This window comes from Triticum urartu, chromosome 7A (assembly GCF_056163025.1).
Source record: "Triticum urartu cultivar PI428250 chromosome 7A, HENAU_Tu73, whole genome shotgun sequence".
NCBI lineage: Eukaryota > Viridiplantae > Streptophyta > Magnoliopsida > Poales > Poaceae > Triticum > Triticum urartu.
Genome location: NC_141879.1, coordinates 220,361,464 through 220,383,556, shown reverse-complemented (window position 1 = coordinate 220,383,556; position 22,093 = coordinate 220,361,464). Strand labels below are relative to the sequence as shown.

The window sequence follows — 22,093 nt, the reverse complement described above, 5'->3', positions numbered from 1 at the left end:
CCCTAGTATAAGTGATCACATGAATCTTTGTGGGGAATATTTCAATCTTAATTTATATTCAATATGGTGGGAGAGAAAGAATATTGATAAGAATTTAGTAGTTGAGCAGTCAATTTAACTACACAAGTGACAAATACTTGCTCAAGAGAATTTATCAGCAGTGATGACGATGTAGTAATTTGATTATTGTAGGTTGCAGAAAACTAAATGAGAACAACAATTACCCAGCAATTTCCAGGTAATGGTTATTAAAGAAAGCAAAACGTGTTTTAAAACTTACACACGGAAATACATATTTGGGATGTTGCATGGATGGCATCAATCATAACATAGCGCAAATACCAAATAATATAATTCCTAGCATATATTTTATTACTTTGTAGACATGTATTTTGTATGTGACTAAACCTGCTTATTATAAATCATAAGAATTTTGTTTGGTATGGTTTTTCTGCGAAACAAAGAAATATGCAAAAAACAGGAACTGACACTGGACACTAAGTTAATAGTTTAGTTCACAAAAATAATATAACATGGCATATAAACATACAAGAATGATAATTTAATGGCATGAAACAATCAAAAATTATAGATACGTTGGAGATGTATCAGGGGTGCATGACATTGAGGCTGGATCTAGCTTGACCATGGGACAAATCGGGCCCCTTAAGAGCAGTGGCATCTAGGCAATACATCTGGGGCGTGTTTGGTTGCCTGGATGCATCTGTCATGCATTGCATGAATGAGCTTGGCTGGGGCTGGCCTGGTTGAGCTCATGCAAAAATGAGTTGAAATGTGTGTTTGGTGTACTGCATGAGACGAGACAGGCTCAGCTCAGATTTTGTTTGGTTTGTTGCATGTGTGGTTGCATGAGAGATGCAACATACAACATATGTTGTTTGGTAGGTTGTATGATGTGAAATTTGACTCTAGAATGCTTGTTCATGTATGTAAAATAATTAGAATATAAATTTAGTGACATGCACTGCAAACTAGATATCTTTGCTGATTGAAGTAATAAAAGAATATATATCCACATGTCTTCAAAATTGCAGAGATGATTTAAGTAAGAAAACAAAAATTTAGCAGCATCTTTGCTGTTTGTACAAGTATATGAGCAGTTTATATACACATATAAGCAATTGATGGCACAAAATAGCTAAAGAAATGCATCAGGATAATAGAGAGTGCACATAAATCAGGTATCCAGTGCAAGTACATCTTAAGAGTCCACATATTATAAAGCCACAAATTCATATGATCCATATTACAGTCCAGCACATCCTAGAGTTCACATATTAGATAGCCACAAATTCATATTGTCCACATTACAGTCCAACAAAGGAACATAACATAAGGTCCATGTTACATTCCTTCACATATATAGGGGCATGGTTTTTCTGACCAAATACAATAAAATATGGTCAGCTTCGTTAGGTGAATTAGCACATATTTGCTCACACTCCACCCTTGGGCACTTCATCGCTGGTCACGGGCACTCCATCCTTTGGCAGTCCATCCTTGGGCACGGGCACTCCACCATTGACCTTGGAGAGGTGGTGCATGACCCAGCGAGTGCGATGAGTCTCCGACATCTGCACAAATGAGTGGCTCCTAGCCCTGTTGGCATTCTCATTGAGATAATCCAAGACAATCAACAGATCATCCTCGGTAAAACCAGGGAGCTCCATGACAGCATCATAAAGTTCAGGATGTGCCTCTCCGGTGGACTTGATAGCAATAGCAACTTCACGGACAGCTTCGGACATGTTGCTCATGACCAAAACTTCTTCTTCACTCATCAAGCTAGCCCTCTTCCTTTTGCCAGTGGAGCTAGAAGCATCCTTACATGGTTCCTTCCCATGAGCAGCAGCAGCTTCCCCATGAGCAGCAGCAGTAGCACTCAATCCAGGTTCATTCCCATCAACAACAAATTCAGAACCACAAGCTTCAAGGTTTACAAATGAGGAGGAGGTTCCCACCATTGAAGGAACCCCAAGAGCCTCATTAGATGTCATTGCAAACCTTCCTGTAGCAATACCACTTCCAAAGATAGCAAGCATCTGAACATAATTCTCTAAAGGCACATTGAGGTACTCAACATCTTTGGGATGGTCCTATATGAAGCACAAGTAATTCTATGAGCATAAGTAATTCTATGAGCATATGTAATTAAATAGCTACAGATCAGCCACTAAAAGGTAGTACAAACCTTGATATGGCCCATGTAGTGCTCTTCCTCCAACAATATGACATAGTTGTTATCATCCCAAAGTGACCCACTAATGTCTCGGAGCTTACTTATCTTCACCCACCTAGCACGCCACTTGCGGAGGTGGTTGTACACTTGGGTCCCGGTTATGGAAAGACCAAAGTGCTCACTACAATTCTTAGCCACCTGGTTTAGGTGCACCTCCTTAAAGCCCTTTTCCGTCTTCACTACACTAGCAATGAGCTCTACAAAGCGACGTAACATGAACCCAGACATTGGAGATGTCCAACGCAATGGGTGATTCCCACCGCCATGCCCACCATCAGCCGCCATCTCAGCCATCACTCCTATGTACAGAACAAACAAAAGGAAAGGAGAAATGATTACATAAGAGAATAAAAATTTATATCAAGTCTAAACAGCAACATAAGGTAGTGAAAAACAGCAACATAAGGTAGTAAAAATTTATATCAAGTCTAAACAGCAACATAAGGCAGTAAAAAACAGCAACATAAGGTAGTAAAAATTTATATCAAGTCTAAACAGCAACATAAGGCAGTAAAAAAAGCAACATAAGGTAGTAAAAATTTATATCAAGTCTAAACAGCAACATAAATGTTTCGATTTGGGCACATGACAGAATTATTCATAGTGCATTACAACATAGAATTATTCATAATCCATTACAATGTAGAATTGAGCTCTACACTTGAGCTCTACACACGTGAATTGCCCCTATTGGCAAACATATGCCCAGCCCAACCATCTCTAATTTGTGACCAGGTTCTATTATCATGTTCTATGTCAATCACACCATCCCATGCTGGATTTCCAGTCCAAGTGTGCTCAGGTGGTACAAACTCATCCTCTCCCCACTGAAGTATCCAATTATGAAGAATGCAGCAAGCTAGGACGATTTTGACTTGTGAAGGATAAGGGTGGTGAGGCTTGTTGTCCACAATTCTCCACCGGTTCTTGAAAGCTGCAGACGCCCTCTCAACCGTGATCCTCAATGAGGAGTGGCGGAGGTTGAATAATTCCTTCTCGTTTTGAGGGACACGTTCACCAAACTCAGTAAGATGATAGCGAGTAGCCCTATATGGTGGAAGAAACCCTGGCCGCACGGCATAGCCCGCATCCACGAGGTAGAATTTTCCTAACAAATAAGAGGTCATGTGTTGTGTTACTACCAGTAGTTATGAAACGATCAAAAGCCACTAAAAATTGTTCACTAATACCCGCAGGGACAACAAATCCATCATTCCTTTCCAAAGCATCAGCCAAAATGAGTGCATCATGGGCCGACCCTTCCCAACCAACTAACACATAGGTAAACTTAAGGTCAAAGTCAACCGCAGCCATCACATTTTGGGTGGTGCCACCTTTCCGACCCCTAAATGCTGAAGCAATAGCAGCTGGTACCTTGGCAGCAACATGGGTGCCATCAATTGCACCAACGCAATCCTAAGAGAAGAGGTGAGGTATATTTTTGTAAAATATGGGTTATCCGGCATGTCCATATAATTCTAAATGGTAAAGTATTACCTTAAAGTAGGGATAGAAGCGCCTACTATGTAGGATTTTTGGATGAACTTCATTGGAAGGGGGCTGGATCATCTCATCACGCAACTCCCCAATTGCATATAAAACTGCCTTGAAGTATCGACTGATTACTTCAATTGACCTCCTAAATATGGGTTTCATTGCCCTAAACCTATGGTTGTGCCCAACTACAAGAAGGAACATGACAACCTGCTCCTCAATGCAGGTATGAATGCTGTCTTCCAACAATTTCCGATCACGGAACAAGTTACACAAGTTATAAAATGGGGCCCTGTTCATCCTTAGTAGGTCATGGCAATTTATATCATTGGTTTCATAGATAAAACGTAGATTGGACAACCTAGCTACATCTGTCTCAAGCATAACATAACGAATTGGAGCATGGTAGTTTCTTCTAGCCCTCATAGTTATTGTGGCCATATAGGCACACAAAACAGCAACCAAACCAGCAGCTTGCACTATCAGCGTATCTCGGGTCTTGCCGTTGTCATCCATCTATATAAATTCAGCATAGATTTATAAATTAATAAAGGCATGGGAACCGATAATATTAACATCATTTGCATCATCAAAACATAGTAAAATATATGAACAAATTGTTCAGGCAGTTGGCTCATATTTCTTCCTAGTATTGACCCCTCCTAATTTCCACAAGTTAACTCACATAAATCCATGATAATCAGATAATCAAACAAATTACTAGCCCAATAGCTCACATATAGATGCATGCTAATCACACAGATCCATAGGAGAGGAGGTTCAGGACATGGCCTGTAGAGCAAGGGGATGCATGTGCACCCGGCAGTGGGGCTGAATGTGTGTGGAGGGCAGGGGTGAACGCCCGTGCTCGTGCATGTGTGCGTGTAGGTGCCTGCGCCTGTACAGGGCCGAGGGGAGCAGCTCCCATGGCACGGCCATGGCCGGGAGCTCGGCTCCGACCAATACCCACCCGCCTGTACAGGAGCGAGGGGAGCAGCTCCCATGGCGACGGCGACCATGGTCGGGAGCTCGGCTGCGACCAACAGGGAACAACAGCAGAAAGAGATGAGAGGGATTCGAGAGGGATAGGAGGAGCCGAGGAGGAGAGTCAACCTCTGCGCGGAGAGGATGCGCGCCGGCGATGTGCTCGCGAGACGACGGGGCGACGAGATCCGTTCGCAGCAGAGAGGAGAGGGGTGAGGAGAGCGGCGCGGATAGGGTGTGAATCGACAGGGAGAGAAACCTAGCCCTCTTCGCTCGCGTGGGTGCAGGCGTGGGCGCTCGCGCGGATGCAGGCTCGCGGAAACGGCCGAAACTTGCGTGCGAGCTCAGCCTGGCTGGGGGGCCTATTTTGCATCAGTCGGGCCTGGCCCATAGCGACGTGCAGCCTACCAAACATTGCGAAAATTGTATGGTGGGTGCGATACAGGTGCGAGACAAGGAACCAAACACGCCCCTGTGATGGCGGCGGCTGCTAGGTGTCGTCACCATGTGCACAACAACCATTAAGGAGACAGCAGTGGGAAGTGATCGAAAGCAATGCGATGGTGTCTCCTCTGCTGGCTATTTCTTCTTTGGTCGGCTAATTATGTGTGAGCTGGTCGGTAGACCCTTTGATCTCGACAATGGTAGCTAACATCCTAGCTACTAAACTCATAATCTACCTTTGTGGGCAGACCCGGCAGTGTTGATATCCGTGTCTGTTTCCTTGTTGAAGGTGTTAGCTTAGAAGATATGCTCCGAGATGATTGCCCTAGGCGTTTGTTAAACCAACCAACATTAACATGGGAGTGATGGTTCCTTCTTGAAAGCGTTGTTCTAGTATTGCACCCTTTTGTACCTTCTATGTCGCTCGATTCATAGATTAGTTTACATGGTAAGACTTTAGAGAAGTTGCGAGGCAAATTCTATGTGGATAGTCTTGAGTTTTTAAAGTTGATTTGTTCAACATTAGTACTCCCTTCGTTTCTTTTTAGTCCGCGCGTAAGGTTTGGTCAAAGTCAAGTTTTATAAAGTTTGACTAACTTTATATTAAGAATATAAGCATTAATAATATGAAATCAATATTATCAGATGCATCATGAAACGTATTTTCATAATATATAATTTTAGTATTGTAGATGTTCATATTTTTTATATAAATTTAGTCAAACTTTGTTTAGTTTGACTTTGACTAAATTTTATATGCAGAGTAAAAAGAAACGAAAGGAGTACTAGCTTTACTTGACACCTTTTTATCACTGCGTGCAAAGGCCAGAACAAAACCCATTAAAAATATTTTTTTGTCAATACAGAGGTTGAGATAATCCTGTTTTAAGAAAAAGAAGGTAGAGTACATCTATCTACCGTAACAAAGCTCCCCTCGTGGTCGAGGCCTCTTCTTCTTCCTTTTTTGGCAAATTTCAAACCTATTCATTTTCAATCGTGGTAGTACAATGAGGATTAAAAATAATAAAAATTACATTTAAATTCATAGACCATCTAGTGATGACTATAAGCACTAAAGCGAGTCAAAGATGTGCTATTGTCATCACCCTCCCTCACGGGAATCAGACAAAACTTGTTGTAGTAGACAGTCGAGAATTCATCATACTAAGGCCCCTATAGGACCAACACACAAAAATAGCAACCGTTGCGGATAAAGAGTAGTGTAGATCAGAAGGATCCTACCTAAAGGACGAACAACGACCAGATCCGAGCACATCCACCGAAGATATATCCATCGGAGACACACCTCCACACATCCACCGGCAATGCTAGACACACCATCGGAATAGTGCTAGGCGAGGAGAATCTTATTCCATCTTCAGAAAGCCGCCTGCCTTCATGAGTAGGACACAAACCCTAATAAAACCTGAGAAAAAGTCTAAAAACGGAGTCCTCCCACCAGGAAGGACCAGGATCCACTCTGCCCCCATGGCCCTAAGGCCACCGCAGACGAGGTGGACCGGCAACGGCGCCGGCGGGAGGCAGAAAAACTCTAACTCTTTGGACCCTGATAAGTGACACACGTGTGGCACAAAGCAATTTCGCCCTGACGTTTTTTTATGGCAACTTTAGTTACCCGGGGATTGAAACTTTAGTTGTGAAGCATGGCAACTTTCTGTTTGGATGACAAATTTTAATTTTTTGGGTTCCATTTTTTTGATGACAATTTTAGTTGTAAAAAATATCAAGACAATGTTACTTCATGCCACACGTGTGATATTTGTCATTTGAGAACTATTTTGGGGAGGCGGCGTGGTCGAGGCCTCTTGTTGGCACGAATTTCTTCACCAAACACATGAAAAGTACTTCTAAAAGAAAAGGAGAAGCACGTCCGTATCTCCAACGTGAACGGCTCAGATCGACTCCTCTTTTTGGCGAACGGCTCAGATCAACTCAGTTACAGCCCAGAATGAACCTGAAGTTGAGATCCCAACAGTAGCAGTTTGTGCACGAGCTTTTCATGCGGGCTTTATCTACTTAGCTCATCAACGTACTACCATTTGCATTTAAAGATGGATCGACCAGAAGCAATGTCCGGCAGCAGATTACAGGCAGGTGGTCCTGCCATCGCCAAGCTGTTGGAGCTAGTTAATCAACGGTGAAGTCCGTGATGTAGGGACGAAGGCGAGACATGTTCGATTTGGAGCATTGTCTCGTCGGCACCGCCGCAGGCCGGCAGCGTACGAAGGCGGCAAGCAACCGACGGCGGCCAGGCCATCGACGTCATCGCCTAGAGCAAGAGCAGTACTAGATCGTAACACTGATCGGTGGATCAATCAATGCACACGCCAGCCACGTCGCCTCGCCCTCAATGCGTACGTCGTCGTCGTCATCATCAACATCTAACGCACGGCCTTAATGAAGGCGCACAGATTGTTACAGAGGACGGCACGTTTGACACTGACAGCAGCGAGATGGTACCTGTACTCGTACAGGGGCGCGAGACGCCGCTCCTGCTTCCAGTGGCGTGGCATCTACCTGTTCATTTTCTAGAGGTGTAAATCCAGAAAAGACAGATCCGAGCAAATCCATTGGAGACAGATCCATCAAAGATACACCTTCATACGCGCACCGACGATACTAGATACATCACCAGAACGGGGACTAGGTGGGGAGACCTTTATTCCATCTTCAGGGAACCATCGCCGTCTTGCTTTTCTGAGTAGGATACAAACCCTAATAAAACTCGAAGAAATATCTCAAAGCAGAGTCCTCCCACCGGCAAGGACCGGGATCCACTCCGCCCCCATGACCCTAGGGCCACTAGAGACGAGGCGGACCAGTCCCAGCGTCCGCGGGAGGCGCAGGAACCCTAGCTTTTTTTGAAAGGCGGTGGCTACAACGTCTTGACAATCCTTTATTTTTATTTTTTATTTGACATGTGATATGTTGAAACCAGACAAATACAAAACTCGATATCTGATATTTTGAGCTTGCATTTAAGTGCAGAATTTCTCGGTAAATTACTGAAAATAGCTCACATAGTTATTCCGGGCCGCCGATGGCCCTCGCGGTCGCCAGTCTTGTGCTGCTTTGCTGCCTCATGATTCGGGAACTCCTGCTCCACGCCTTTAGCGCCGTGAAAGGGAACCGGCTCATACCAGCGCCTGGTAGGCCGGGCCACGAATGCGCAATGCATCGAATTGTATTTATAACGTGGAAAAACTTTAGCACCCCCCCCCCCCCCCCAAAAAAAAAAGTGGCTCTCCTCGAGTAATCGAACTCGCACAAAATTTGAAAGATCATAAATTTCAAAAAGTTCACAAACATGGGGAAAAAAGTTTGCCTATTCAAAAAAAGTTCATGTATTAAAAAAGTTTATGAAATTGAAAAAACACTAATTTTAGAAAAAAATAATGAAATAGAAAAAAATATTGCAAGTTAAAAAAAAGTTTGTTGACTTGAAGAAGTTCGCATATTTTGAGAATCTTTATAAAATTAAAAAAGTTCACTAATTTGAGAAAAGTTCAGTCATTTGGGAAATACTTGCGAATTTCAAAACAGCTCAGGAGTTTGAAAAAAATTGATGGATTTTTAAAAGTTCATGAAATTTGGATAAAAGTCACGAATTTGAAAAAAAACAGAGCTAAAGTTTATGAAATTTGAGAAAAAAATCACCTATTTGAACAATGAGTTCATCAAATTTGGAAAAAGGTTCATGGAGTTTGAAATTGTTCGTAATTTTTTTAAAAAAATCAGAGCTAAAATTCATGCTTTAAACAAAATTCACAGGCAAAAAAAATTCACGAATTTTGACAAACAAGAAAAAAAAGATAAAACGAAAGGAATGCCGAATTTAAAAGGCAGAAGAAGAAAAATGGACCCCACCAGCGATTAACGAACGTCGCACACGCATGCTTGTGCTAGAAGAAAAGTAAATGGGCCATTCCCAATGCGGAGGGGGGGGGGGGGGGGGGGGGTGCGCTGGTTAGCTAATATACCTGTAAGTGGTGCTGGGGGCACCAAATAGGATCCGGGCCGTGTACCTGAGCTCCGACGAGCTCCCTGGAGAAATATATAGTAGGATTACTTAATTGGGCCAGCCAGACTGTTTCCTAGAGTTTTGGGCCCCACTTGTAGTAGTAGAGCCTTATGCGGCCCATTTACTTACTTCAGCTGTTGGACTACTACAGTACTACAACAGCTACATGCTCGTGAATGTGTAAAAATGGGACAAATGAAGGGGAATTGATCGATCATCACTCATCACTCGCTCGAGCCTGTTCATCGGCGCGACATGATGACTTGCAACTGCGTGCGGCAACGTGCGCGTGTCCTAGCTCGAAGACGAAACAACGGCGGCAGGGGAGATCGCAAGGCCAGAATCATGCATGGGTCAAACAGCCGCAGCAGCGCACAGGCGCGATCCGATTGGGCCGGCTTATTTGGGATGGATCAGAATACTGTAGGGGGAGGTATACTGTAGCACTGCGACACTGTACGAATAAACGCTATAGCCACCCGCTGCACTGTAGTGAAGCGGTTTTTAATCGTATTTTTATAAACATGTCCTTAAAAGATTTCTAAAACACAAAACAAACAGTTTTCGGGAAATTGTTTGAAATTTTGAACGTTTTTGAAAATGTCAAACAGTTTTTACAAATTCAAAAAAAAATTCTAACATTTTTGAAAAATGTTGAACAAGTGTTTAGAGAAAAGGTCAGTGTACATGAACAAAGGTTCACCATATATTGAAAATAAGTACACCATATGTTAAGAAAGTTTGGCGTGAATTCAAAAAAATATCTTATAATTTTTAAATTTTCATCATATATTATAAAATGTTCAATGCACATTACAGAAATATTCCATGCGTATTCAAAAATTTTCATCATATACTAATAATCTTTTCATCTTGTATTAAAAAATGTTCACCGTGTATTAGAAGAGGTGAAAAAAGAAAATATTCACCTCTATGTAGAAAAATGTTTAACATATATTATAAAAGGCTATAAAAAATAAAATGTGCAAAAGGGGAAAAATTAACACGAGAGTAAAAAATCTGAAAAAAGAAAAGGAAAAAAAGAAAAACAATAACACACTGAAAAAAAACTGGAAAAAGAAGCAGCTGAAATAGGTTGGGAACTGGAGGCTCGCTTTAACGAAACTATGACTATTTGTTGCCGCGGGCACCAAATACGATTGGCCCATGGTAACATGCATAGGGTGCAGGTACGTGGAATAAAATTATTTGAGATTGCGTATTTTTTCTCTCTACACCCATCTAATCAAAGCCCATGTGTCTCTACAGATCTTAATGCACCCCTTCTTCTCCAATCCTCCTCACTAGTTTCTTTTGTAAGTGAAATCACCGCCATGTCAAATTATAAGAGATAATAAGAGAAAAGCAATCATCCATCTAATCAAAGCCCATGTGTCTCTACAGATCTTAATGCACCCCTTCTTCTCCAATCCTCCTCACTAGTTTCTTTTGTAAGTGAAATCACCGCCATGTCAAATTATAAGAGATAATAAGAGAAAAGCAATCATCGGTGACCTAGGCACGAACATATACATCTATGGGGTCATGGTCTGCTTTCAAAATTGTTGGGGGGGGGGGGGGGGGCGGGGGGATCGGATGTGATACCCACCACAATCACACCACAATTTTGTGAGAAGGGCGCGGTCGTGACCAATAGGGAGCGGTGATGGCGAAGTGGAAGTAAAGGTCCGACTACTCGGAGCTGACGCCCCTAACAGCGACAACCCCTAGCCGGCACCACCCATCTACTAACCAAGGGACCCACCCAGCGCAGGGCCCGATCAAAATCCTAGACAACCGGCCATTGATAGCCCCAATCACCTCTGGGAGTTTGAATAAGACAGTTTCATCTTAAGTCTTGCATGTAATTTAGATATGACAATAAAAGCATATCTACAATGGATTATTTTTTAGTCTTATCTTCAGTAACTAATTATTCCTAAAAATATGGTGACACATACTATGCTAAGAGATCATCTCTTAAATAAAAGAAGAGTAGTCTTTTCTTGTGGTTTCTTTCTCTTCCATATCAACGTTTATCCTATGTGACACTCCTAAGAGAGCATCATTGTACATGCCGTAGTAAGTTAAAGATATGGTAATAAATCAAGGCATATCTAGAAGCATGAGTAAAAATGCAAAACCAGTCCTTCATCTCCTGATCGATCTACCAGTGCAGTTTGCACATCACATGCATGCCCGTCAATTATTGCTCGTGGAGACCACGTCCTGCTGACGTTTCAAGCATTCACAAACATATACATGCCAAGAGCATTTTAAATAGACTAGTAAGCAGCACGTGCAACGCACGTCTTCATCAACGCACTTCTTTTGTTTGCCAGGCCAGGGTGTTGTATCAATGGACATTGTACGAGTAGTTCTCTCCTTGATGAACTGAACCTTGGCACTGTTGACTGTTGTCGCCGAATTTCTTGATAAAAAACAATTGTTCAATTGTTCTTCTTTAGATTGCACCATTAAATTAGTGGTGCTATTTCATAATTAATTTGCATCCAGTTTCTTGATATTTAATTTTGTAGAAGATATGTATTATTCAATTTAGAAAATGATATGTATTATACCATATCAAAATATAACTATATCTACTTAGAAAAAATAGGATATCACCCTACCATGGTAAACAACGGACTACACAACTAGCAAGTTCTAGGTTGTCATAGGCGAAATATTTCCTTCTTCAAAATTCTCGCAAGGCACCATAAGTGAAATCATGCTGGAGAAAACTTGGCTTGAGAGCTCAACTAATTGCGCCTTTGATAAAGTGCAAAACATAGAGATACAAAGGGCGATTTGAGAAACATCATGTCCTTTCTTTGCACACAACTCCATAGTTCTTTTCTAGATTGTAACTCCATAATTTTTTTAGATCATAACTCCGTAATCCCATAACAACATAAACACAATTCCCATAGTAGGCAAGTTGTGTATTAAGATACTAAGACTACCACTCAGTTTACCGCCCAGTCTTTTGACAAATTTCAACCAGGGGTTCGCTTTGACAGGCCCATCGGTTTGTCATATGTATGCTGGCATTGACTTGCTTTGTACTCCCTCCATTCCAAAATAGATGACTCAACTTTGTATTAACTTTAGTACAAAGTTAGTATAAAGTTGGGTCATCTATTTTGGAACGGAGGGAGTAGTTAACAGGGCCCAGACTTTGGTTTCTTGATCCCGATGGGTGCATGTCTGTACGTATTCTACTTCTTGGGGCATGAAATCTTCTCCTTGGGGCAAGGAAGTATAAGCTCAATGCAAATAAATAATGCATACCCCCAAGCACAAGAACCATGAAGAGGAATTGCCCCTTCATCTTTGCACTATAAGGTTGCTCCACCTTGCCGTAGAAGCTGAGCAGAGTAAAAGGTTCAGAAAGATAGAAAAATATTCAAGATAGCAATGCAAACCTGCACACAAGGTACACGGCCATATAAGCATATCAGGTGAAGCACAGTACCTCATCAGAATACTTGCAATTCAGCTGCTGTAGCCTGATACCTGCCACCGCCTAATACTCTCGTCAGTTTTTTGTCGGGCCTAGGGATCATAACTATTGCAATTTCATTATTCGATATGCCTTTAACATTACAGAAATGAACAAAAAGAACTCTGCAGGAGCACAAGCTACATGCCAATATGATTTTTGCCTTAACTTGAAAGGAATGGTAGAAGCAAACAGTTCTCCAGTTAGTTTTTTTTCTTTGAATAAGTACTTATAAATTCTAACACTTTTTTTGCTAGTAACAGAACATCATGTCTTAGAAAGAAGCTTTGTTTTCTATGCCACCCACCATGGAACATATATCAACCAGTTAATAATTAATGCACCTTTGCTTCTAAGTAAGACATAGGAATAGTGTTTGTTTTTGGTGCAAGGGCAAATGGCTAACCACATATCAAAATCAAGTAAGGCTTAAAAAATGTCAGCACAATGCCTTCTGCTTTAGCATAACCTGATGAATACGAAATAAACAACCTTCTCAAAATGTGAAAAGCAGCAAATTGGAACATTTCAGAAGCATATTTCTGTTTGACTCAAATGACATGTGAACAATGCCTAAATTCATAGAAGATAATTGCCAAGTTTGGACGCAAATTTAATTCATACCCAAACCTTGCAATCAGGTATAGACCATCAGAACCTCATCATTCCCATACCAAAAACACCTCACAGTTCACATGCATCAGAGCTGAAGCCAATTTATTCAACAAAAGTGAAGGCACTAATCTGTGACTAATCCACTCACCCTCCTGCAGGAAGTTGAAAAGCATGTAGTTAAAACGTGTTGTTTGTTCTGCAATCAAATTTAGATGGAGTACTCTTCACTTGCATAGATACAACAACTCTGATCTCTAAAACCTAACCACAATAGCAAGGATCTGGATAAAATGGAGGCAAAACTTGAATTCAACCTAGGTGACGTGGGCGCTCTCCTGACTTCTACGTGGTGTCGAGCTATGCCGTGTATGTTGTTACATCCAAACTGTAGTTCGTTTTCAGTTCTTCTATGTCAGTCTGACAACATTAAGATAAGCCAGATCATCATGACACATTGTTAGAGAGACAGATACCATGTTCTCATGATGAATTCAGAGATGCCGATGTGAATAATTATTAGCAGTTTCATAGTTATATACTACGAAGCACCGATACGGCCACACCGATACGGCGATACGAGTACGGCGATACGGGATACGGCAATTTTCAGAAACATCAATACGGCGATACGGTAAGTATATAAAATAATTAATAAAATAAATGTAATAAAGACAAACATATAATAGAAGGTGCGAGATGAGATCAAAATACTGCCCATTGGTTGCATCCATGGCTCTTTTCAAGTCATGCAAATTACATACATGCCGTGTTTCCCTCTCTAGTAGTAGACATAGCTCATAAAGATAAATCGAGGTATATATATATGTGCAAGTCTGCTTCCGCAACTGAACTAAGTTCAAAGGATTAGCCAAGTTAGCGTTTTTTAATATAACAAGAAAACACAGGCAGATGCACCACGACACCAGCCAGCAGCCAAGCACAGAGACAAGCAGCCAAGTTCGTATGCCATGGAATCATACCTCATTGTTGCTGGCGACGGGCGGCTGTGGCGGAGAAGGCTCGAGTCACTCCAGACGGCGGCAAGGCAAGTTGGCAGGTTGGACGGGCGATTGCAGGCGACGGCGGTGGCGGCCGCCGCAGCGAGCCACTCAAGGCGGCGGCGGCGGCGCGCTCCCTGCAGTTGCCAAGATCCAATCCTTCTTTTATCGAAACTGAGAGGACAGAGGTTAGGCTTGTGGGCTCCTATTAGGCTCAGGTCTGTTTGCGACGTGCTCGCCGTATCGTCGCTGTGTCCACAGCGTGTCGCCGCCGTATCGTGTTTATTTTTTTATTTTTTAAATCAAAAATGGGGATACCTCTGTGATACGCGTATCGGAGCCGTATCAGGCGTATCGGAGTATCGGCCACGTGCGGTACGCCGATACAGCCGATCTTGACGTATCGGTGCTTCGTAGGTTATATAATGTGTGAAGTAGATCAGATATACGAAACTTAATAAGAAAAAATGCTTGAAACAAAAGAGTTTATGTTATTTCTCCCTGATAACTATGAGTTTAGTGAACCAATATATCTGGTTTGTGTTTCTCGGTCTAATTCTGTACATGCTTACATAAATTGGGTGAGCCAAAAACAATGGTGAATTGGTGAGCAAAATTCTTAAACAATATGAGCCTCAACCTTGACGAGACATCGGAACAGTGATTTTCAAAATATAACTCTACATAATGTACAATGACACTGAAGAATTACAGTTTCCATCTATCTCTCTCACAGCATGCACGTTCATTCAGCATGACATGGGTACAATATGGATAACTCAAAAAACAAACTAAGAATTTCAAAATGATGTGAAGAAAAAATTGGTCAGGACTGCAAAAGGAGGTGATCTCAAAGTTATTTTACACTAACCACTCACCCTCTTAACATCAGGTAAGGTTATCAACTAACAGACTTGCCAAGTTAACACTTATGTATCTTTTATAAATGAAAACAGTAGTACTTTCTCGTATCAGATGACACTTTTATCTGACTTGCCGGCTAGCTGGACAGACAAAACATCAACAGTTAGTTTTTTGTTCTTCTGTATTAGTCTGACAACATTAAGAAACATAAAGTGCAAAAGCAATAAATTTAGTTTTTCTGTTGTGTGAGAATAAGGAAAGAACAGAGAAACAATAAAGCTATTCTTGCCTTGCTGATCTAAAACCCCATTTCTTCGGTGTTTAACATGGAGGAAACAAACCTGTGATTAAATGTTTTCTCATTCAGTCTACGTCACCCATTGAAAAAATTATGATTGAGCAAATGATTTGTACAACTATCACTGGGATTAGAAGACAATTGTTTTAGATCTTTTTTTTCGCGGGCAAATGCTCAAGAGCTCAGAAAACAGAACAATAGTGTTCCTCAAAAGCTTAGAGAAATGCTACATTAGGACTGAAGCATTAAAATAAAAGAGGCTCACCTGGCATAAAATTCACAAACCTCTGCTATCAAGGCTGCATATTCTACCAACTTCCTGTGTAGAAAAAATAAAAAAGTTTGATATGAGGGAAACTTTCTATGAAAATGTTCACAGGATATGTTTACGGAAATCACATGGCCAAAATAAATCTCAGCTTTCTTACATGACCAAGAATAGTCTTAAATCAATGCTTCAGTAGTAATTCACTGAAAAATAACATATCTAGAAACAATATGAAGGAGAGGAGTTTATCTTGGACTACATCATATAGATTACCTTGATTCACCTCACATGCAGCCTGCTTGGATCTCTTATCAAACACCTTTGTCGACATGACACATAAAAGATCTTCAGAACCAACATGAGAGAGAGAGAGAGGTGGTTAAGTTAGCAAATGGTAATAAGAAGGGTAAATGAAGAATCGACGTCCAGAATCAATGTAGACGATCTGCAGCAGCACCAAGAATTGGTCTCCAGAATCAATATAGATGATCTGCAGCTGCACCAATCGTTTAGACAAGTATGTATCCAATTAGGAGCCATATTTAACATTACAATCAACAGAATCAAAAAAGGAACTCGGGAATCCGAATTTCCGAACAGGTAGGATGAGATGATCGATCTCATATATCAGTTGAGAGTGCAACCAAAAGGTTCGATGGTTGCATGTCTTATAACTATGAGAAAGTCTAGGATTCAGCAATCGGTTGTCTGAATTTTGTTTTGCAATCGAGTGCGGTTTGAAGCCCTGAATGAAAGATAAGCACTAAAAGTCTAAAACAGACTGATCTAAGCTATAATAAAAACAAACAATTAAGTTTCGTTCGACAAAGAGTTGCAGCACGACAATAGAGCGGATGCCAAAATCCAAACCTCAACTTTGCATCACCGAGAAGAGTATGGAGATCTTCTTGTCCAGGAAGCTCGTCCTCATGCACCATCACTTCCTCACTGGACAGAACAAATTAATCCAGCAAGTTAGTGATCCTAAAAGATTAACACCACAATCTTTGGGGCAATAACACAAGCACCTGGTGCAGCGGAGAGTGGTGTGCGTGTGGGTCGCTTGCTCGTGGAGGTGTGGAAAAGGTCAACGGTGACCAGCGGCTCGCGGCTCCCGCGGCGGGCGGCTCCAGCGCGACCTGCGGCGGTTCCAGCGGCGGGTGGCTCCGATGTGACCTGCGGCGGTTCCAGTGGTGGCTCTAGCGGTGGGCTGGCTCCGACGCGACCTGCGGTGGGTCCAGCTGTGGGGAAGCTCCGATGCGACCTACAGCGGCGGCGCGACCTGCGGTGGCCCCAGCTGCGGGCAGGAGCGGCTCCATCTCTACCCGCGGCGGCTCCAGCAGCGGGCGGCGAAGGGCGCGGGGGGCGGGGCGGCTCCAGCTCTTCCCGCGGAGGCTCGAGCGGCGGGCGGCGAAGGGCACGGGGGGCGGGGCGCGGCTCCGGCTATACCCGCGACGGCTCCAGCGGCGGGCGGCGAAGGGCGCGGGGCGGGCGGCGAAGGGTGCGGGAGGAGGAGTGGGCGATAGGTCGTGCAGGCGGTTTTGTTTTTGTTTTTAAACGGCGGCGTGGGCTGGGTTAGCGATAGCTTAATGCGTGGTTTCCAGCGTTAAACACTGAATTACTAAGGGCCATTAGATCTTGCTAATGGATGGTTCTGATTGTTTGGATCTGCCCCTCTTTTCTTTTTATAGTGGTAGTAGATGATGCAAATTTGAGGATGTAATATTTACATCATTAAAAAATGCATTTTACCTTTTCAAAAAAGAGACAACTCTAAAAGATAATTTATATTTGGTGATGTAAAATTCAACTCCAACAAATAATGTATTCGAAGATGTAACACGGTCGGGCGGCCGCACGGCAGAGGCGCATGGAGGGGCCACAACAGCGGTAGACCGGCTAACCTCCATCTCGGAGCGCGAGTAGTAGGATGTTGTCGTCAGCCACGACCAGCGCTAGATCCGGGTGGCGGCAGAGCCACGTGAGCCGAGCTCGTGCCATGGAGGCTAGCCTCAAGCAGCAGCGGCCCTCCCTGGCGCGCCCTCGAGCAGTAGAGGCCCTCCTTGGGGCGCCCTCGAGCAGCTGCAGGCCTGCTCTGCTCGCGGCCGCTCCTCTATTCGCAGCGTGGCGGATGGACGGATTCGGGCAGCGGGGATGGTTGGCGGCGAACTAGAATGGGTAGTAGAGACGCTGCAGTTGGCCGGGGTGGCGGGGCGGTGCCTAAGCTAGCCGGAATCGGTCGACAGCGGCGGAAAGGGGATCAAGCAGTTGGGAACTTTCATGGTGGCGGTTGGGTTGGCGCGCGGCTGGCCGTTTTGCATCTAGATTTACATCTCATGTGGTTGGTGATATAAATTTGCATCATGAAATGTTATATTTTACATCTTTTAAAGATAAAGATGTAATATTTTTTTTGCATCTACATTATCTATTGAAGATGGGGGTTTTGTGCCTCAAAGATGTATAAATTGGTTATTTTTACATCTACATCATATATTGAAGTTGCTCTGATGGTTGAGCGGGCCAACCCAGTACTTCTATATGTATTCCTCGTCACGCCTGTACATTGCCAAAAGTGTGAACATTCAATTGGGAACGCAAGCTGATTAGGGCATCTCCAAAGTGGACTGCAAACCTCCCGCATAAAATGTCTGAACTGCATTGTTTGGACCGTGATAGTCATCCAATGCAGTTCTGTATCAGACCGCGTGCGATCTGGATGTACTTTCTCCCGTAAACTGGATATAGACGCAGGGGGCTTTGCGGAGAGCAACCACGCTTGCTTCTGACCACCATGGCCCACCCACCCCCTCTCTCGCCCGCGCGTGTTCCCCTCGGTGCCAGCTGCCCGCATTCATGAGCTGTAGAGCGCGCTGCTCCACATTGAAGACAACTCCGGGCGGACGCGACCTCTCACTGCCTCCGCGATTGAAGCAGCACTCGCCGAGGGTGCCGCCGGTGATACGTCTTCGTCGTATCTATAATTTTTGATTGTTTCATGCCAATATTATACAACTTTCATATACTTTTGGTAACTTTTTATACTATTTTTTGGGGACTAATATATTGATTCAGTGCTCAGTGCCAATTCCTGTTTGTTGCATGTTTTTTGTTTCACAGAAAATCCATATCAAACGGAGTCCAAACGGAATAAAAATGGACGGGGATTATTTTTGGAATATTTGTGAAATATGGGAAAAGAATCAACGCGAGACGGTGCCCGAGGGAGCCACGAGGCAGGGGGCGCGCCCCTGACCCTCGTGGGCCCCCCGTAAGGCGGTTACTGCTCTTCTTCGGCCGCAAGAAAGCTAATTTTCGGGGGGAAATCGGGGCGAAGGTTTCAATCCAATCGGAGTTACGGATCTTCGAATATATAAGAAACGGTGAAAGGGCAGAATCCCAGAACGCGGAAACAGAGAGAGACAGAGAGACAGATCCAATCTCGGAGGGGCTCTCTCCCCTCCCGTGCCATGGAGGCCATGGACCAGAGGGGAAACCCTTCTCCCATCTAGGGAGGAGGTCAAGGAAGAAGAAGAAGGAGGGGGGCTCTCTCCCCCTCGCTTCCGGTGGCGCCGGAACGCCGCCGTAGGCCATCATCATCACCACAATCTACACCAACACCTCCGCCATCTTCACCAACATCTCCATCACCTTCCCCCCTCTATCTACAGCGGTCCACTCTCCTGAAACCTGCTGTACCCTCTACTTGAACATGGTGCTTTATGCTTCGTATTATTGTCCAATGATGTGTTGCCATCTTATGATGTCTGAGTAGATTTTCGTTGTCCTATCGGTGATTGGTGAACTTCTATGATTGATTTAATTTGCTTGTGGTTATGTTGATGTCCTTTGGTGCCCATCATATGAGCGCGCACGTGGATCACACCATAGGGATAGTTGTATGTCGATAGGACTATGTATTGGAGGGCAAGAGTGACAGAAACTTCAACCTAGCATAGAAATTGATGCATACGGGATTGAAGGGGGACCAATATATCTTAATGCTATGGTTGGGTTTTACCTTAATGAACGTTAGTAGTTGCGGATGCTTCCTAATAGTTCCAATCATAAGTGCATAGAATTCCAAGTCAGGGATGACATGCTAGCAGTGGCCTCTCCCACATAAAACTTGCTATCGGTCTAGTAAAGTAGTCAATTGTTTAGGGACAATTTCGCAACTCCTACCACACTTTTCCACACTCGCTATACTAACTTTATTGCTTCTTTATCTAAACAGCCCCTAGCTTTTATTTACGTGCTCTTTATTATCTTGCAAACCTATCCAAAAACACCTATAAAGTACTTCTAGTTTCATACTTGTTCTAGATAAAGCGAACGTTAAGCGTGCGTAGAGTTGTATCGGTGGTCGATAGAACTTAAGGGAATATGTGTTCTACCTTTATCTCCTCGTTGGGTTCGACACTCTTACTTATCGAAAGAGGCTACAATTGATCCCCTATACTTGTGGGTTATCAAGACCTTTTTCTGGCGCCGTTGCCGGGGAGTTATAGCGTGGGGTGAATATTCTCGTGTGTGCTTGTTTGCTTTATCACTAAGTAATTTTTATTTACTATTCTAAGTTGTTTTCTATCTTTAGTTATGGGTAGGAAACGCACAATACCAAAAAAATTAGTAAAAATTAGTTGTACCTGCTACACCAATGGTTGAAGAACCACTCAAAATCTATCACACTCCTGAAGCTTTTTACCTGGATCATCTTCGATCCCTATGTGCTAGTGCTGAAACCCCAACTAGCTTAGTTGAGGGCAAATCTTTAGATGAGCATGCTTGTTATGTGCGACAACGCTTATCTCAAAAAGGGAAACTTTTATTGGATCAAATTCATCGTTTGCAATGCTATGCTTGGAATTTATGTGAAATTTATGATTTTACTTGTTGTTCTGAAGACCCTAAGAAACACCTTCCCTACCAATGTAAGTTTAGTGATAATGGAATCGTATCTTCGTATGCTAAGGGTGTTTATAATTACTATGATGTTAAACAAACTGAAGAATTTGTTGCTTTTAAGGGTGCTTATGAAATTGCTTCTTTCATTGGAAAGTATGATGCTACTCTTCACAAATCTGAAAATTTTGCCATACTTAAATATTGTTATGATAATTATGCTTCTAATGCCTATGTTAAACCATATATTGATGACTCCTCCGCCGTCCAAGAAGAGACTAATATTTTGCAGGAGTCTATGGAAGCAGAAATTAATGAAACTGTGAGCTCATTGGATAAAAGAGATGAGGAGAGCAAAGAACAAAAGGAGGAAGAGCGGATTGATCACCCGTGCCCACCTTCTAATGAGAGTAACTCTTTATCCCATACAATGTTTAAATTCCCTTCATGCTTACCGAAGGATGAATGCTATGATGACTGTTATGATCCCGTTGATTCTTTTGAAATATCCTTTTTTGATGATGCTTGCTATGCTTGTGGCCAAGATGCCAATATGAATTATGCTTATGGAGATGAACTTGCTATAGTTCCTTATGTTAAACATGAAATTGTTGCTATTGCACCCTGTCGGTGTCAAAACCGGCGGATCTCGGGTAGGGGGTCCCGAACTGTGCGTCTAAGGCAGATGGTAACAGGAGGCGGGGGACACGATGTTTACCCAGGTTCAGGCCCTCTCGATGGAGGTAATACCCTACATCCTGCTTGATTGATCTTGATGATATGAGTATTACAAGAGTTGATCTACCACGAGATCGTAGAGGCTAAACCCTAGAAGCTAGCCTATGGTATGATTGTTGTTGTCATACGGACTAAACCCTCCGGTTTATATAGACACCGGAGGGGTCTAGGGTTACACAGAGTCGGTTACAAGGAAAGAGATCTACATATCCGTATTGCCAAGCTTGCCTTCCACGCCAAGGAGAGTCCCATCCGGACACGGGACGAAGTCTTCAATCTTGTATCTTCATAGTCCAACAGTCCGGCTGTCCAAAGACCCCCTAATCCAGGACTCCCTCAGTAGCCCCTGAACCAGGCTTCAATGACGATGAGTCCGACGCGCAGATTTGTCTTCGGCATTGCAAGGCGGTTCTTCCTCCGAATACTCATAGAAGATTTTGAACACAAGGATAGTGTCCGTCTCTGCAAAACAAGTTCCACATACCACCGTAGAGAGAATAATATTTCCACAAATCTAATCTGCTGACACGTTTAGCAACATGACATCATGCCATGGCCCGGTCATTATTTGAACCATTTTTCTCAACCAGCACTGATCATATCGCGAGGCGGTTTTCTTGACACGTCTTGTCGAAGCAGAGATCGTGTCCCCTTATCACGGGATTCTCATCAATACGG

General features: G+C 43.1%; 1 protein-coding gene and 1 long non-coding RNA gene across 6 annotated transcripts; both read right to left on the bottom strand.

Annotated features, from left to right (window-relative positions):
• Nucleotides 1-1,457: 1,457 nt before the first annotated feature.
• Nucleotides 1,458-2,554, bottom strand: LOC147959094 (uncharacterized). Its single transcript, XM_087533911.1, has 2 exons — nucleotides 2,213-2,554; nucleotides 1,458-2,117 (listed from the first exon to the last, which is right to left on the bottom strand). The coding sequence occupies exons 1-2, from the start codon at nucleotides 2,552-2,554 to the stop codon at nucleotides 1,458-1,460; spliced, it is 1,002 nt and encodes a 333-aa protein (XP_087390037.1).
• A 9,420-nt stretch (nucleotides 2,555-11,974) lies between these two features.
• LOC125518649 (uncharacterized) lies at nucleotides 11,975-17,309 on the bottom strand. Of its 5 annotated transcripts, none has more exons than XR_007288050.2 (7): nucleotides 16,801-17,309; nucleotides 16,046-16,720; nucleotides 15,770-15,823; nucleotides 14,325-15,547; nucleotides 13,659-13,761; nucleotides 12,703-13,496; nucleotides 11,975-12,595 (listed from the first exon to the last, which is right to left on the bottom strand). It is a non-coding gene; the product is annotated as an uncharacterized LOC125518649 (long non-coding RNA). The 5 variants fall into 5 exon arrangements; XR_015610365.1 differs by having other exon boundaries at nucleotides 12,703-13,761; nucleotides 14,325-15,346; nucleotides 15,496-15,547; XR_015610364.1 differs by having other exon boundaries at nucleotides 12,703-13,761; nucleotides 16,046-16,268; nucleotides 16,643-16,720.
• Between the last annotated feature and the right edge of the window lie 4,784 nt (nucleotides 17,310-22,093).